Genomic DNA, 17,500 nt, shown 5'->3' with positions numbered 1-17,500 from the left:
AAGTGTAGTAGAGTATACAGGTGTAGTAGAGTATACAAGTGTAGTGGAGTATACAATTGTAGTAGAGTATACAGGTGTAGTAGAGTATACAGGTGTAGTAGAGGGTAGAGGTGTAGTAGAGGGTAGAGGTGCAGTAGAGTATACAGGTGTAGTAGAGTGTACAGGTGTAATAGAGTATACAGGTGTAGTAGAGTATACAGGTGTAGTAGAGTATACAGGTGTAGTAGAGAAATACAGGTGTAATAGAGTATACAGGTGTAATAGAGTATACAGGTGTAGTAGAGTATACAGGTGTAATAGAGTATACAGGTGTAGTATAGTATACACGTGTAGTATAGTATACAGGTGTAGTAGAGTATACAGGTGTAGTAGAGTATACAAGTGTAGTAGAGGGTAGAGGTGTAGTAGAGGGTAGAGGTGTAGTAGAGTATACAGGTGTAGTAGAGTATACAGGTGTAGTAGAGGGTAGAGGTGTAGTAGAGTATACAGGTGTAGTAGAGTATACAGGTGTAGTAAAGGGTAGAGGTGTAGTAGAGTATACAGGTGTAGTAGAGTATACAGGTGTAGTACAATATACAGGTGTAGTAGAGTATACAGGTGTAGTACAGTATACAGGTGTAGTAGAGTATACAGGTGTAGTAGAGGGTAGAGGTGTAGTAGAGTATACAGGTGTAGTATAGTATACAGGTGTAGTAGAGTATACAGGTGTAGTAGAGTATACAGGTGTAGTAGAGTATACATGTGTAGTAGAGTATACAGGTGTAGTAGAGTATACAGGTGTAGTAGAGTATACAGGTGTAGTATAGGGTAGAGGTGTAGTAGAGTATACAGGTGTAGTAGAGTATACAGGTGTAGTAGAGGGTAGAGGTGTAGTAGAGTAAACAAGTGTAGTATAGTATACAGGTGTAGTAGAGTATACAGGTGTAGTAAAGGGTAGAGGTGTAGTAGAGTATACAGGTGTAGTAGAGTATACAGGTGTAGTACAGTATACAGGTGTAGTACAGTATACAGGTGTAGTAGAGTATACAGGTGTAGTAGAGTATACAAGTGTAGTAGAGTATACAGGTGTAGTAGAGTATACAAGTGTAGTGGAGTATACAATTGTAGTAGAGTATACAGGTGTAGTAGAGTATACAGGTGTAGTAGAGGGTAGAGGTGTAGTAGAGGGTAGAGGTGCAGTAGAGTATACAGGTGTAGTAGAGTGTACAGGTGTAATAGAGTATACAGGTGTAGTAGAGTATACAGGTGTAATAGAGTATACAGGTGTAGTAGAGGGTAGAGGTGTAGTAGAGTATACAGGTGTAGTAGAGTATACAGGTGTAGTAGAGAAATACAGGTGTAATAGAGTATACAGGTGTAATAGAGTATACAGGTGTAGTAGAGTATACAGGTGTAATAGAGTATACAGGTGTAGTAGAGTATACAGGTGTAATAGAGTATACAGGTGTAGTAGAGTATACAGGTGTAGTAGAGTATACAGGTGTAATAGAGTATACAGGTGTAGTAGAGTATACAGGTGTAATAGAGTATACAGGTGTAGTAGAGTATACAGGTGTAGTAGAGTATACAGGTGTAGTAGAGTATACAGGTGTAATAGAGTATACAGGTGTAGTAGAGTATACAGGTGTAGTATCCTAAAAAGGTCCATATAGCATGTACGATCGATATTGTCTTTCTACTCTTTCAATCTGTGGAAATCAAATCACGTTTGTATTTATTCCTCAGAGATCCTAGAACGTGACCAGATTTCACTATTTCATTAAGGGTATATCCTATAGGACATCATATTTGGTCAGAGAGCTACGACTTCATGGCACACCGATGACGTGGGCGGTCTTCACTTGATCGACTGTAACTTTGTCATATAAGCACCAATCGGGGTCAACTAGATAGCCAATGAGCTGGGCTTTACGGGAGTATCTGTCGCACAATTTTGCTGCTAACCTTGTGCGACAGCAAGCCTTTTCCTTTTGGACAAAAATTATAAGAATATGGAGAGTTATGAAGTTATGAAAACTGGGTGTTTTGCAAATGTTGAACTTATAATATGGCTACTAATACTGGAAAAGCTCAATCAAAGTCCAAGTTTACAGATTTGATGATATTCTTGCAGAAAAATGTCAAAAAATATGAATGTCTCCTTCACGATTTGCCCAAATGTACCTGTTTGACTTTACACTAAATGTCATGTAGTTTTCTCATACTTCAAGTTATCAGTCTGAAACGTTGCACATACACTGCTGCCCTCTTGTGGACACCATCGGAATTACAACCAGAGTGATGGCTAGAACTATGACCTTTCTCTTGCATTTCAAAGATGGTGGTAGAAAGAAAAAAATAACACTTTTACCAGATCTATTGTGTTATATTCTCCTACATTCAATTCACATTTCTACAAACTTCAAAGTGTTTCCTTTCAAATGGTACCAAGAATATGCATATCCTTGCTTCAGGGCCTGAGCTAGGGCTGAGTAGTAGTAGCAGCAGTAGTAGTAGTAGTAGCAGTAGTAGTAGTAGTAGTAGTAGTAGCAGTAGTAGTAGTAGTAGTAGTAGTAGCAGTAGTAGTATGAGTAGTAGCAGTAGTAGTAGCAGTAGTAGCAGTAGTAGCAGTAGTAGTAGCAGTAGTAGCAGTAGTAGTAGCAGTAGTAGCAGTAGTAGTAGTATGAGTAGTAGCAGTAGTAGTATGAGTAGTAGCAGTAGTAGTAGTAGCAGTAGTAGCAGTAGTAGTAGTATGAGTAGTAGCAGTAGTAGTAGCAGTAGTAGCAGTAGTAGCAGTAGCAGTAGTAGTAGTAGTAGTAGTAGTAGTAGCAGTAGTAGTAGTAGCAGTAGTAGTATGAGTAGTAGCAGTAGTAGTAGTAGCAGTAGTAGCAGTAGTAGTAGTATGAGTAGTAGCAGTAGTAGCAGTAGTAGTAGCAGCAGTACTAGTAGTATGAGTAGTAGCAGTAGTAGTAGCAGTAGTAGCAGTAGTAGTAGTAGTAGCAGCAGTACTAGTAGTAGTAGTAGTAGTAGTAGCAGCAGTAGTATGAGTAGTAGTAGTAGTAGCAGCAGTAGCAGTAGTAGTAGTAGTAGCAGCAGTACTAGTAGTAGTAGTAGCAGCAGTAGTAGCAGTAGTAGCAGTAGTAGTAGCAGTAGTAGCAGTAGTAGTAGCAGTAGTAGTAGTAGCAGTAGTAGCAGTAGTAGTAGCAGTAGTAGCAGTAGTAGTAGTAGTAGTAGCAGTAGCAGTAGTAGTAGTAGCAGTAGTAGCAGTAGTAGTAGCAGTAGTAGTAGTAGTAGCAGTAGTAGTAGTAGTAGTAGTAGTAGCAGTAGTAGTAGCAGTAGTAGTAGTAGCAGTAGTAGTAGCAGCAGTAGTAGTAGTAGCAGTAGTAGTAGCAGTAGTAGTAGTAGTAGCAGTAGTAGTAGTAGTAGTAGTAGTAGTAGTAGTAGCAGTATTAGTAGCAGTAGTAGTAGTAGCAGTAGTAGTAGTAGCAGTAGTAGTAGTAGTAGTACTAGCAGTAGTAGTAGTAGTAGCAGTAGTAGTAGTAGCAGTATTAGTAGCAGTAGTAGTAGTAGCAGCAGCAGTAGTAGTAGTAGTAGCAGTAGTAGTAGCAGTACTAGTAGCAGTAGTAGTAGTAGCAGCAGCAGTAGTAGTAGCAGCAGCAGTAGTAGTTGTAGTAGCAGTAGTAGTAGTAGTAGTAGTAGTAGCAGTACTAGTAGCAGTACTAGTAGCAGTAGTAGTAGTAGTAATAGTAGTGTGTATGTTTTAAGATAAGGATCCCATCATCTCCTGTTTCCAGACATTTCACCATTACAAGGGTTGGATTTAGTCCAATGTTTAGCCTCATATATATTGTCTACTGGTCTGGTTTATAAACTGAGAACATACTGTATAGTTAAACAACATGTCAAATCTGCTTCAGATTCACAATGTCAAGGGGTGAATTGCAAATTCCCATTAAGCGAATTCCATCATACTGAAGGCCAGTGGTTCCCAACTCCGGGTCCTCCAGTACGACCAACAGTACAGTTTGTTGTAGCCCTGGAAAAACACGCCTGATTCAACTAATCATCTCAGGCCCTCTGAGATGAATCAGGTATGTTTGTCCGGGGCTCCAACAGTCACGTCCTGACCATAGTAAGATGTTATTTTCTATGGTAGAGTAGGTCAGGGCGTGACAGGGGGGGTGTTTTGTGGTTTTTCTATGTTTTCTATATCTATGTTTAGTTCTAGTTTTCTATTTCTAGGTTGTTGTTTTGTCGTTACTGTTTTTGAGTTAAAATAAATATTCATCATGAGCACTCAACACGCTGAGCTTTGGTCCCCTCTCTACGACAACCGTTACACCAACTAAACTGTGTGCTGTTGGGGGTACTGGAGTTGGGCTGTCGGGGGTACTGGAGTTGGGCTGTCGGGGGTACTGGAGTTGGGCTGTCGGGGGTACTGGAGTACTGGAGTTGGGCTGTCGGGGTACTGGAGGACTGGAGTTGGGCTGTCGGGGTACTGGAGTTGGGGTACTGGAGTTGGTCTGTTGGGACTTCGGCCTTACTCTGGACCCTGATCTCTGTTTTGAAGAACATATCAAGACTGTTTCAAGGACAGCTTTTTTCCATCTACGTAACATTGCAAAAATCAGAAACTTTCTGTCCAAAACTGACGCAGAAAAATTAATCCATGCTTTTGTTACTTCTAGGTTGGACTACTGCAATGCTCTACTTTCCGGCTACCCGGATAAAGCACTAAACAAACTTCAGTTAGCGCTAAATACGTCTACTAGAATCCTGACTAGAACCAAAAAATTTGATCATATTACTCAAGTGCTAGCCTCTCTACACTGGCTTCCTGTTAAGGCAAGGGCTGATTTCAAGGTTTTACTGCTAACCTACAAAGCATTACATGGGCTTGCTCCTACCTATCTTTCCGATTTGGTCCTGCCGTACATACCTACACGTACGCTACTGTCACAAGACGCAGGCCTCCTAATTGTCCCTAGAATTTCTAAGCAAACAGCTGGAGGTAGGGCTTTCTCCTATAGAGCTCCATTTTTATGGAATGGTCTGCCTACCCATGTGAGAGACGCAGACTCAGTCTCAACCTTTAAGTCTTTATTGAAGACTCATCTCTTCAGTAGGTCCTATGATTAAGTATAGTCTGGCCCAGGAGTGTGAAGGTGAACGGAAAGGCTGGAGCAACGAACTGCCCTTTATGTCTCTGCCTTGCCGGTTCCCCTCTTTCCACTGGGATTCTCTGCCTCTAACCCTTTTACAGGGGCTGAGTCACTGGCTTACTGGTGCTCTTCCATGCCGTCCATGGGAGGGGTGCGTCACTTGAGTGGGTTGAGTCACTGACGTGGTCTTCCTGTCTGGGTTGGCGCCCCCCCCTTGGGTTGTGCCGTGGCGGAGATCTTTGTGGGCTATACTCGGCCTTGTCTCAGGATGGTAAGTTGGTGGTTGAAGATATCCCTCTAGTGGTGTGGGGGAGATCTTTGTGGGCTATACTCGGCCTTGTCTCAGGATGGTAAGTTGGTGGTTGAAGATATCCCTCTAGTGGTGTGGGGGCTGTGCTTGGCAAAGTGGGCTGCCTGTTTGGCCCTGTCCGGGGGTATCATCGGATGGGGCCACAGTGTCTCCTGACCCCTCCTGTCTCAGCCTCCAGTATTTATGCTGCAGTAGTTTATGTGTCGGGGGGCTAGGGTCAGTCTGTTACATCTGGAGTATTTCTCCTGTCTTATCTGGTGTCCTGTGTGAATTTAAGTATGCTCTCTCTAATTCTCTCTTTCTCTCTTTCTTTCTCTCTCTCGGAGGACCTGAGCCCTAGGACCATGCCTCAGAACTGCCTGGCATGATGACTCCTTGCTGTCCCCAGTCCACCTGGCCGTGCTGCTGCTCCAGTTTCAACTGTTCTGCCTGCGGCTATGGAACCCTGACCTGTTTACCGGACGTGCTACCTGTCCCAGACCTGCTGTCCCAGACCTGCTGGAACCCTGACCTGTTCACCGGACATGCTACCTGTCCCAGACCTGCTGTTTTCAACTCTCTAGAGACAGCAGGAGCGGTAGAGATACTCTCAATGATCGGCTATGAAAAGCCAACTGACATTTACTCCTGAGGTGCTGACCTGTTGCACCCTCGACAACCACTGTGATTATTATTATTTGACCCTGCTGGTCATTTATGAACATTTGAACATCTTGGCCATGTTCTGTTATAATCTCCACCCGGCACAGCCAGAAGAGGACTGGCCTCCCCTCATAGCCTGGTTCCTCTCTAGGTTTCTTCCTAGGTTTTGGCCTTTCTAGGGAGTTTTTCCTAGCCACCGTGCTTCTACACCTGCATTACTTGCTGTTTGGGGTTTTAGGCTGGGTTTCTGTACAGCACTTTGAGATATCAGCTGATGTAAGAAGGGCTTTATAAATACATTTGATTTGATTTTGGGGTACTGGAGGACTGGAATTGGGCTGTTGGGGGTTCTGGAGTTGGGCTGTTGGGGGTACTGGAGTTGGGCTGTTGGGGGTTCTGGAGTTGGGCTGTTGGGGGTACTGGAGTTGGGCTGTTGGGGGTACTGGAGTTGGGCTGTTGGGGTACTGGAGTTGGGCTGTTGGGGTACTGGAGTTGGGCTGTCGGGGGTACTGGAGTTGGGCTGTCGGGGGTACCGGAGGACTGGAGTTGGGCAGTCGGGGGTACTGGAGTTGGGCTGTCGGGGTACTGGAGTTGGGCTGTTGGGGTACCGGAGGACTGGAGTTGGGCTGTCGGGGGTACTGGAGTTGGGCTGTCGGGGGTACTGGAGTTGGGCTGTCGGGGGTACTGGAGTTGGGCTGTTGGGGTACTGGAGGACTGGAGTTGGGCTGCCGGGGGGACTGGAGTTGGGCTGCCGGGGGGACTGGAGTTGGGCTGCCGGGGGGACTGGAGTTGGGCTGTTGGGGGTACTGGAGTTGGGCTGTCGGGGGGACTGGAGTTGGGCTGTCGGGGGGACTGGAGTTGGGCTGCCGGGGGGACTGGAGTTGGGCTGTTGGGGGTACTGGAGTTGGGCTGTCGGGGGGACTGGAGTTGGGCTGTCGGGGGGACTGGAGTTGGGCTGCCGGGGGGACTGGAGTTGGGCTGTTGGGGGTACCGGAGGACCGGAGTTGGGAAGCACTGCTGTAGGCCTATGGCTGCACTGGCGTTGCATGATATTATCTGCTGCAGAATTGGTCCCTGTGTCACGGCTGTCGTAGGGAGGAGCGGACCAAAGTGCAGCGTGTGTATCGTTCCACATTTTATTTTCACTGTGAAACTATTCGATACATAAACAATAAACTGAACGAACAAAAACAACAAACCGTGACGCAGAGGTGAAACATACACTGACTCAAAGATAATCTCCCACAAAACCCAGGAGGGAAAAACACCTACTTAAGTATGATCTCCAATTAGAGACAACGAGGACCAACTGCCTCTAATTGGAGATCATCCCAAACAAAACCCAACATAGAAATACAAAACTAGAACATAACAACATAGAAAATCTAAACTAGAAACCCCCCCCCCCCCCCTGTCACACCCTTACCTACTCTACCATAGAAAATAACAGCTTTCTAAGGTCAGGACGTGACAGCCTGGGTGATATCCTGTGACAATCAAATAAAACCAGTTGGAGCGCTTGTGACTGAACAAAAAGGTAATGTTCATTTGAGAATACAACACAGAAACACAGACATGTTAGAGACGGATTTCCCTTCCCCTATTTATTGCAGGATTGTGATCTGTGATTAATCATCATTGACACTAGTTCATCTTGAATAATTGGTTAGTGAACAATTAAAACAAGTTTAAACACATAACTTCAAAGAATCAACGCTATTTCATATCATTTCAAAGCGTACAAGTAAACTAACATCTATAAAGGTTAAACATTTGAGTAAAAAGTAGGCTATTATTTCGAAAGCATCATTTCAGGTGAACAAAAATAAAATGGTTTATATCAGAGGTGACCAACCTCGTTCCACTGATCCCTGATCTACTGGGAGAAGAGACTTCTATTCCAGACCAGTAATAGATCTACTGGGGGGAACAGACTTCTATTCCAGACCAGAAATAGATCTACTGGGGGGAACAGACTTCTATTCCAGACCAGTAATAGATCTACTGGGGGGAACAGACTTCTATTCCAGACCAGAAATAGATCTACTGGGGGGAGCAGACTTCTATTCCAGACCAGTAATAGATCTACTGGGGGGAACAGACTTCTATTCCAGACCAGAAATAGATCTACTGGGGGGAACAGACTTCTATTCCAGACCAGAAATAGATCTACTGGGGGGAACAGACTTCTATTCCAGACCAGAAATAGATCTACTGGGAGAAGAGACTTCTATTCCAGACCAGAAATAGATCTACTGGGGGGAACAGACTTCTATTCCAGACCAGTAATAGATCTACTGGGGGGAACAGACTTCTATTCCAGACCAGAAATAGATCTACTGGGGGGAACAGACTTCTATTCCAGACCAGTAATAGATCTACTGGGGGAAGCAGACTTCTATTCCAGACCAGAAATAGATCTACTGGGGGGAACAGACTTCTATTCCAGACCAGAAATAGATCTACTGGGGGGAACAGACTTCTATTCCAGACCAGTAATAGATCTACTGGGGGGAGCAGAATTCTATTCCAGACCAGAAATAGATCTACTGGGGGGAACAGACTTCTATTCCAGACCAGAAATAGATCTACTGGGGGGAACAGACTTCTATTCCAGACCAGAAATAGATCTACTGGGGGGAACAGACTTCTATTCCAGACCAGAAATAGATCTACTGGGAGAAGAGACTTCTATTCCAGACCAGTAATAGATCTACTGGGGGGAACAGACTTCTATTCCAGACCAGAAATAGATCTACTGGGGGGAACAGACTTCTATTCCAGACCAGTAATAGATCTACTGGGGGGAGCAGAATTCTATTCCAGACCAGAAATAGATCTACTGGGGGGAACAGACTTCTATTCCAGACCAGAAATAGATCTACTGGGGGGAACAGACTTCTATTCCAGACCAGAAATAGATCTACTGGGGGAAGCAGACTTAACTAATTCCAGACCAGAATTTGATCTACATGGGGGGAATCAGGCTGCTGTTCCAGACCAGAAATAGATCTACTGGGGGAACAGACTGCGATTCCAGACCAGAAATAGATCTACTGCGGGGACACCCAACAGGGTTTGCCTGCTTCAGCTGTAATAGGTTTATACATTGCGTGTGACTTTTATACTGTATTTCTGTTCACAAAATGTGCTACACAGATAATCCATGGTATACAAGAATGTGCCATTATTCTATTGGGACATTCATTGGGACCTCTTCATCTGCAGACAGGGTTTTACAGAAAACATCGCTAAGAAACAGGCTTCATTATACTCAAATTAGACGTCACTGAATATTATGTTGCTATATGTCTTTGTCCTCCGTTTCTCTCTAAGCATTGGAACAGGAGAAAATCTTCATAACATCCTCCCACAAAATGACCTGCCGTGTCCAGAGTAGCCTACGCTCCATTCTGACAGCTGGAAACGCTAGCTAATCATTCTCTTCCATGGATGTTAGCTAGCTAGCTACCTGCCCTGTCCAGAGTAGCCTACGCTCCATTCTGACAGCTGGAAATGCTAGCTAATCATTCTCTTCCATGGATGTTAGCTAGCTAGCTACCTGCCCTGTCCAGAGTAGCCTACGCTTCATTCTGACAGCTGGAAATGCTAGCTAATCATTCTCTTCCATGGATGTTAGCTAGCTAGCTACCTGCCCTGTCCAGAGTAGCCTACGCTCCATTCTGACAGCTGGAAACGCTAGCTAATCCTTCCATGGATGTTAGCTAGCTAGCTACCTGCCCTGTCCAGAGTAGCCTACGCTCCATTCTGACAGCTGGAAACGCTAGCTAATCCTTCCATGGATGTTAGCTAGCTAGCTACCTGCCCTGTCCAGAGTAGCCTACGCTTCATTCTGACAGCTGGAAATGCTAGCTAATCATTCTCTTCCATGGATGTTAGCTAGCTAGCTACCTGCCCTGTCCAGAGTAGCCTACGCTCCATTCTGACAGCTGGAAACGCTAGCTAATCCTTCCATGGATGTTAGCTAGCTACCTACCTGCCCTGTCCAGAGTAGCCTATGCTCCATTCTGACAGCTGGAAATGCTAGCTAATCATTCCATGGATGTTAGCTAGCTAGCTACCTGCCCTGTCCAGAGTAGCCTACGCTTCATCCTGACAGCTGGAAATGCTAGCTAATCCTTCCATGGATGTTAGCTAGCTAGCTACCTGCCCTGTCCAGAGTAGCCTACGCTTCATCCTGACAGCTGGAAACGCTAGCTAATCCTTCCATGGATGTTAGCTAGCTAGCTACCTGCCCTGTCCAGAGTAGCCTACGCTCCATTCTGACAGCTGGAAACGCTAGCTAATCCTTCCATGGATGTTAGCTAGCTAGCTACCTGCCCTGTCCAGAGTAGCCTACGCTTCATTCTGACAGCTGGAAATGCTAGCTAATCATTCTCTTCCATGGATGTTAGCTAGCTAGCTACCTGCCCTGTCCAGAGTAGCCTACGCTTCATTCTGACAGCTGGAAATGCTAGCTAATCATTCTCTTCCATGGATGTTAGCTAGCTAGCTACCTGCCCTGTCCAGAGTAGCCTACGCTTCATTCTGACAGCTGGAAATGCTAGCTAATCATTCTCTTCCATGGATGTTAGCTAGCTAGCTACCTGCCCTGTCCAGAGTAGCCTACGCTCCATTCTGACAGCTGGAAATGCTAGCTAATCATTTCACCCTCTTCCATGGATGTTAGCTAGCTAGCTAGCTAGCTACAAATGCATTTAGAGTTAACTACCTAACCGGAAGTTGAAGTTAGCAAGCTGGTGATATTTAATTAACTTAGCTAGCAACAGTATGTCAAATAAGCTAACAGGTGAATATTACGTTAGCAGCTTATTTCAGTTAGCCTGCACACTAAGTTTCTAGCTAGCTAATAATACATTGATCATTTTCAAAATATATTTACTTACTTGATAAATCCAGTTCTCCCACTGCCTCTGTTTTCTGGGTCCTTAGAAGAACTAAATAATGGGCCGACTTCCCGAAGACTCAGGTGGTAGCAAAACGCAACCAGCCATGTGGACGATGGGAAGACTTCCAACAGAATGACTTTGGTCTTCCAAAATGGCACCTGGTGCGGTTGCTAAGTGATTTGTGATGCAACTGCAAGACCTCTATAGGTGTACACTAGGTATAGTACTGTAGTCTTAACCTGTAGTAGGTGGTATAGGGGGTATAGTTACCTGTAGTAGGTGGTATAGGGGGTATAGTTAGTTACCTGTAGTAGGTGGTATAGGGGGTATAGTTACCTGTAGTAGGTGGTATAGGGGGTATAGTTAGTTACCTGTAGTAGGTGGTATAGGGGGTATAGTTACCTGTAGTAGGTGGTATAGGGGGGGTATAGTTACCTGTAGTAGGTGGTATAGGGGGTATAGTTACCTGTAGTAGGTGGTATAGGGGGGGTATAGTTACCTGTAGTAGGTGGTATAGGGGGGGTATAGTTACCTGTAGTAGGTGGTATAGGGGGGGTATAGTTACCTGTAGTAGGTGGTATAGGGGGTATAGTTACCTGTAGTAGGTGGTATAGGGGGGGTATAGTTACCTGTAGTAGGTGGTATAGGGGGGGTATAGTTACCTGTAGTAGGTGGTATAGGGGGGGTATAGTTACCTGTAGTAGGTGGTATAGGGGGGGTATAGTTACCTGTAGTAGGTGGTATAGGGGGTATAGTTACCTGTAGTAGGTGGTATATGGGGGGTATAGTTACCTGTAGTAGGTGGTATATGGGGGGTATAGTTACCTGTAGTAGGTGGTATAGGGGGGGTATAGTTACCTGTAGTAGGTGGTACAGGGGGGTATAGTTACCTGTAGTAGGTGGTATAGGGGGGGTATAGTTACCTGTAGCAGGTGGTATAGGGGGGGTATAGTTACCTGTAGTAGGTGGTATAGGGGGTAAAGTTACCTGTAGTAGGTGGTATAGGGGGGGGGGGTATAGTTACCTGTAGTAGGTGGTATGGGGGGGGTATAGTTACCTGTAGCAGGTGGTATGGGGGGGGTATAGTTACCTGTAGCAGGTGGTATAGGGGGGGGGGGGTATAGTTACCTGTAGCAGGTGGTATAGGGGGGGTATAGTTACCTGTAGTAGGTGGTATGGGGGGGGTATAGTTACCTGTAGTAGGTGGTATGGGGGGGTATAGTTACCTGTAGCAGGTGGTATAGGGGGGGTATAGTTACCTGTAGTAGGTGGTATGGGGGGGGTATAGTTACCTGTAGTAGGTGGTATGGGGGGGTATAGTTACCTGTAGCAGGTGGTATAGGGGGGTATAGTTACCTGTAGCAGGTGGTATAGGGGGTATAGTTACCTGTAGTAGGTGGTATGGGGGGGTATAGTTACCTGTAGCAGGTGGTATAGGGGGGTATAGTTACCTGTAGCAGGTGGTATAGGGGGTATAGTTACCTGTAGTAGGTGGTATGGGGGGGGGGGGTATAGTTACCTGTAGTAGGTGGTATAGGGGGGTATAGTTACCTGTAGCAGGTGGTATAGGGGGTATAGTTACCTGTAGTAGGTGGTATAGGGGGGGTATAGTTACCTGTAGTAGGTGGTATAGGGGGGTATAGTTACCTGTAGTAGGTGGTATAGGGGGGGTATAGTTACCTGTAGTAGGTGGTATAGGGGGGTATAGTTACCTGTAGTAGGTGGTATAGGGGGGTATAGTTACCTGTAGTAGGTGGTATAGGGGGTATAGTTACCTGTAGTAGGTGGTATAGGGGGGGTATAGTTACCTGTAGCAGGTGGTATAGGGGGGGTATAGTTACCTGTAGTAGGTGGTATAGGGGGGTATAGTTACCTGTAGTAGGTGGTATAGGGGGGGTATAGTTACCTGTAGTAGGTGGTATAGGGGGGGTATAGTTACCTGTAGTAGGTGGTATAGGGGGGTATAGTTACCTGTAGTAGGTGGTATAGGGGGGGGTATAGTTACCTGTAGTAGGTGGTATAGGGGGTATAGTTACCTGTAGTAGGTGGTATAGGGGGGTATAGTTACCTGTAGCAGGTGGTATGGGGGGGGGGTATAGTTACCTGTAGCAGGTGGTATAGGGGGGGTATAGTTACCTGTAGCAGGTGGTATAGGGGGGGGTATAGTTACCTGTAGTAGGTGGTATAGGGGGGGTATAGTTACCTGTAGTAGGTGGTATAGGGGGGTATAGTTACCTGTAGTAGGTGGTATAGGGGGGGTATAGTTACCTGTAGTAGGTGGTATAGGGGGGGTATAGTTACCTGTAGTAGGTGGTATAGGGGGGGTATAGTTACCTGTAGTAGGTGGTATAGGGGGGGTATAGTTACCTGTAGTAGGTGGTATAGGGGGGTATAGTTACCTGTAGTAGGTGGTATAGGGGGGTATAGTTACCTGTAGCAGGTGGTATAGGGGGGGTATAGTTACCTGTAGCAGGTGGTATAGGGGGGTATAGTTACCTGTAGCAGGTGGTATAGGGGGTATAGTTACCTGTAGTAGGTGGTATAGGGGGGGTATAGTTACCTGTAGCAGGTGGTATAGGGGGTATAGTTACCTGTAGTAGGTGGTATAGGGGGGGTATAGTTACCTGTAGCAGGTGGTATAGGGGGGGTATAGTTACCTGTAGCAGGTGGTATAGGGGGGTATAGTTACCTGTAGCAGGTGGTATAGGGGGTATAGTTACCTGTAGCAGGTGGTATAGGGGGGGTATAGTTACCTGTAGCAGGTGGTATAGGGGGTATAGTTACCTGTAGTAGGTGGTATAGGGGGGTATAGTTACCTGTAGCAGGTGGTATAGGGGGGTATAGTTACCTGTAGTAGGTGGTATAGGGGGTATAGTTACCTGTAGTAGGTGGTATAGGGGGTATAGTTACCTGTAGCAGGTGGTATAGGGGGTATAGTTACCTGTAGCAGGTGGTATAGGGGGTATAGTTACCTGTAGTAGGTGGTATGGGGGGGTATAGTTACCTGTAGTAGGTGGTATAGGGGGGGTATAGTTACCTGTAGTAGGTGGTATAGGGGGGGTATAGTTACCTGTAGTAGGTGGTATAGGGGGTATAGTTACCTGTAGCAGGTGGTATAGGGGGTATAGTTACCTGTAGCAGGTGGTATAGGGGGGTATAGTTACCTGTAGCAGGTGGTATAGGGGGGTATAGTTACCTGTAGCAGGTGGTATAGGGGGGGGGGTATAGTTACCTGTAGTAGGTGGTATGGGGGGGGTATAGTTACCTGTAGCAGGTGGTATAGGGGGTATAGTTACCTGTAGCAGGTGGTATAGGGGGTATAGTTACCTGTAGCAGGTGGTATAGGGGGGGGGGGTATAGTTACCTGTAGTAGGTGGTATGGGGGGGGTATAGTTACCTGTAGCAGGTGGTATAGGGGGTATAGTTACCTGTAGCAGGTGGTATAGGGGGTATAGTTACCTGTAGCAGGTGGTATAGGGGGTATAGTTACCTGTAGCAGGTGGTATAGGGGGTATAGTTACCTGTAGCAGGTGGTATAGGGGGTATAGTTACCTGTAGTAGGTGGTATAGGGGGTATAGTTACCTGTAGTAGGTGGTATAGGGGGGGGTATAGTTACCTGTAGTAGGTGGTATAGGGGGGGTATAGTTACCTGTAGCAGGTGGTATAGGGGGGGTATAGTTACCTGTAGCAGGTGGTATAGGGGGGGTATAGTTACCTGTAGCAGGTGGTATAGGGGGGGTATAGTTACCTGTAGCAGGTGGTATAGGGGGTATAGTTACCTGTAGCAGGTGGTATAGGGGGGGTATAGTTACCTGTAGTAGGTGGTATAGGGGGGGTATAGTTACCTGTAGTAGGTGGTATAGGGGGTATAGTTACCTGTAGTAGGTGGTATAGGGGGGGTATAGTTACCTGTAGCAGGTGGTATAGGGGGGGTATAGTTACCTGTAGCAGGTGGTATAGGGGGGGTATAGTTACCTGTAGCAGGTGGTATAGGGGGGGTATAGTTACCTGTAGCAGGTGGTATAGGGGGGGTATAGTTACCTGTAGCAGGTGGTATAGGGGGGTATAATTACCTGTAGCAGGTGGTATAGGGGGTATAGTTACCTGTAGCAGGTGGTATAGGGGGGGTATAGTTACCTGTAGCAGGTGGTATAGGGGGGGTATAGTTACCTGTAGCAGGTGGTATAGGGGGTATAGTTACCTGTAGCAGGTGGTATAGGGGGTATAGTTACCTGTAGCAGGTGGTATAGGGGGTATAGTTACCTGTAGCAGGTGGTATAGGGGGTATAGTTACCTGTAGCAGGTGGTATAGGGGGGGTATAGTTACCTGTAGCAGGTGGTATAGGGGGGGTATAGTTACCTGTAGCAGGTGGTATAGGGGGTATAGTTACCTGTAGCAGGTGGTATAGGGGGTATAGTTACCTGTAGCAGGTGGTATAGGGGGTATAGTTACCTGTAGCAGGTGGTATAGGGGGTATAGTTACCTGTAGCAGGTGGTATAGGGGGTATAGTTACCTGTAGCAGGTGGTATAGGGGGTATTTCCGGGCCTCTGTGAACAGTTGTTGTTTGATGTTGGTGAGCGGCGCCTCTCTGAGACACTCCAGACTAACCAGCATGCCGTTGGGCAGACAGCAGTCCACCAGGATCCTAGGGGGCATGAGGTGAAGACCCCATAATTCCCCTGAAGATGGCCGGGGGGCCATCTAGACACACACTCCCTCTACCACAACCTGAAGGAGGAGAACACAGGTTACACACACATTACACACACATTACACACACACACACACACACACACACACACACACACACACACACACACTCCCTCTACCACAACCTGAAGGAGGAGAACACAGGTTACACACACATTACACACACACACACACACACACACACACACACACACACACACACACACACACACACACACACACACACACACACACACACTCTACCACAACCTGAAGGAGGAGAACACAGGTTACACACACACACACACACACACTCCCTCTACCACAACCTGAAGGAGGAGAACACAGGTTACACACACATTACACACACATTACACACACACACACACACACACACACACACACACACACACACACACACACACACACACACACACACACACACACACACACCGCTCTAGCAGAGGTATCCCCAGATCCAGAACAGAGGCTGGGAAACACAGTGTTAAATTGAGCCATGACTACATGGAACTCTCTGCCACCCCAGGAAACTCAGGCAATGAAACAGATTCAAAAAAACAAATTCAAAAACACCTTACTGCACAAAGGGGGACTCTGAAGTTATTAGTAAGTTATTAGTCCAATGTATTAGACCTAGATATTGATAGGTAGCCTATGTGTGACGTTTTAAATGTACAGAGAGAGAGAGAGAGAGAGAGAGAGAGAGAGAGAGAGAGAGAGAGTAGAGAGAGGGAAGAGAGAGAGACAAAGAGAGAGAGAGAGAGAGAGAGAGAGAGAGAGAGAGAGAGAGAGAGTAGAGAGAGGGAAGAGAGAGAGACAAAGAGAGAGAGAGAGAGAGAGAGAGAGAGAGAGAGAGAGAGAGAGAGAGAGAGAGAGAAGTAGAGAGAGGGAAGAGAGAGAGACAAAGAGAGAGAGAGAGAGAGAGAGAGAGAGAGAGACATATGCAACACACACAAACATAAAGTGAATAATTTCAGTGGATACAGCGCCTTCGGAAAATATTCAGACTCCTTCCCCTTTTCCACATTTTGTTACGTTACAGCCTTATTCTGAAATGGATTAAATAAAAACATTTCCTCATCAATCTACACACAATACCCCATAATGACATCACAATACCCCATAATGACATCACAATATCCCATAATGACATCACAATACCCCATAATGACATCACAATACCCCATAATGACATCACAATACCCCATAATGACAAAGCGAAAACAGGTTTTTAGAAATGTTTGCCAATTTATAAAAAACAGAAATACCTTATTTACATAAGTATTCAGACCCTTTGCTATGAGACTCTAAATTGAGCTCAGGTGCATCCTGTTTCCATTGATCATCCTTGAGATGTTTCTACAACTTGATTGGAGTCCACATGTGGTAAATTCAATTGATTGGACATGATTTGGAAAGGCACACACCTGTCTATATAAGGTCCCACAGTTGACAGTGCATGTCAGAGCAAAAAACCAGGCAATGATGTCGAAGGAATTGTCCGTAGAGCTCCGAGACAGGATTGTGTCGAGGCACAGATCTGGGGAAGGGTACCAAAACATTTCTGCAGCATTGAAGGTCCCCAAGAACACAGTGGCCTCCATCATTCTTAAATGGAAGAAGTTTGGAACCACCAAGACTCTTCCTAGAGCTGGCCGCCCGGCCAAACTGAGCAATCGGGGGAGAGGGGCCTTGGTCAGGGAGGTGACCAAGAACCCGATGGTCACTCTGACAGAGCTCCAGAGTTCCTCTGTGGAGATGGGAGAACCTTCCAGAAGGACAA

At 46.0% G+C, this 17,500-nt stretch overlaps 1 protein-coding gene across 1 annotated transcript in view; it reads right to left on the bottom strand.

Annotated features, from left to right (window-relative positions):
• The window catches only part of LOC106594877 (phosphatidylinositol 4,5-bisphosphate 3-kinase catalytic subunit alpha isoform), a 120,458-nt gene that overhangs the window by 99,607 nt on the left and 3,351 nt on the right, over positions 1 to 17,500 (bottom strand). The window contains exon 2 of the mRNA XM_082977293.1: positions 15,520 to 15,735. Coding sequence (XP_082833419.1) covers positions 15,520 to 15,708 — 189 coding nt within the window. The 5' untranslated portion in view covers positions 15,709 to 15,735. The remainder of the gene's footprint in view (positions 1 to 15,519; positions 15,736 to 17,500) is intronic.

This window comes from Salmo salar, chromosome 07, assembly GCF_965601325.2.
Source record: "Salmo salar chromosome 07, fSalSal1, whole genome shotgun sequence".
In the NCBI taxonomy this organism is placed as follows: domain Eukaryota; kingdom Metazoa; phylum Chordata; class Actinopteri; order Salmoniformes; family Salmonidae; genus Salmo; species Salmo salar.
Note: the sequence above shows the minus strand (reverse complement) of the source record. Positions and strands in the feature narration are given on the sequence as shown.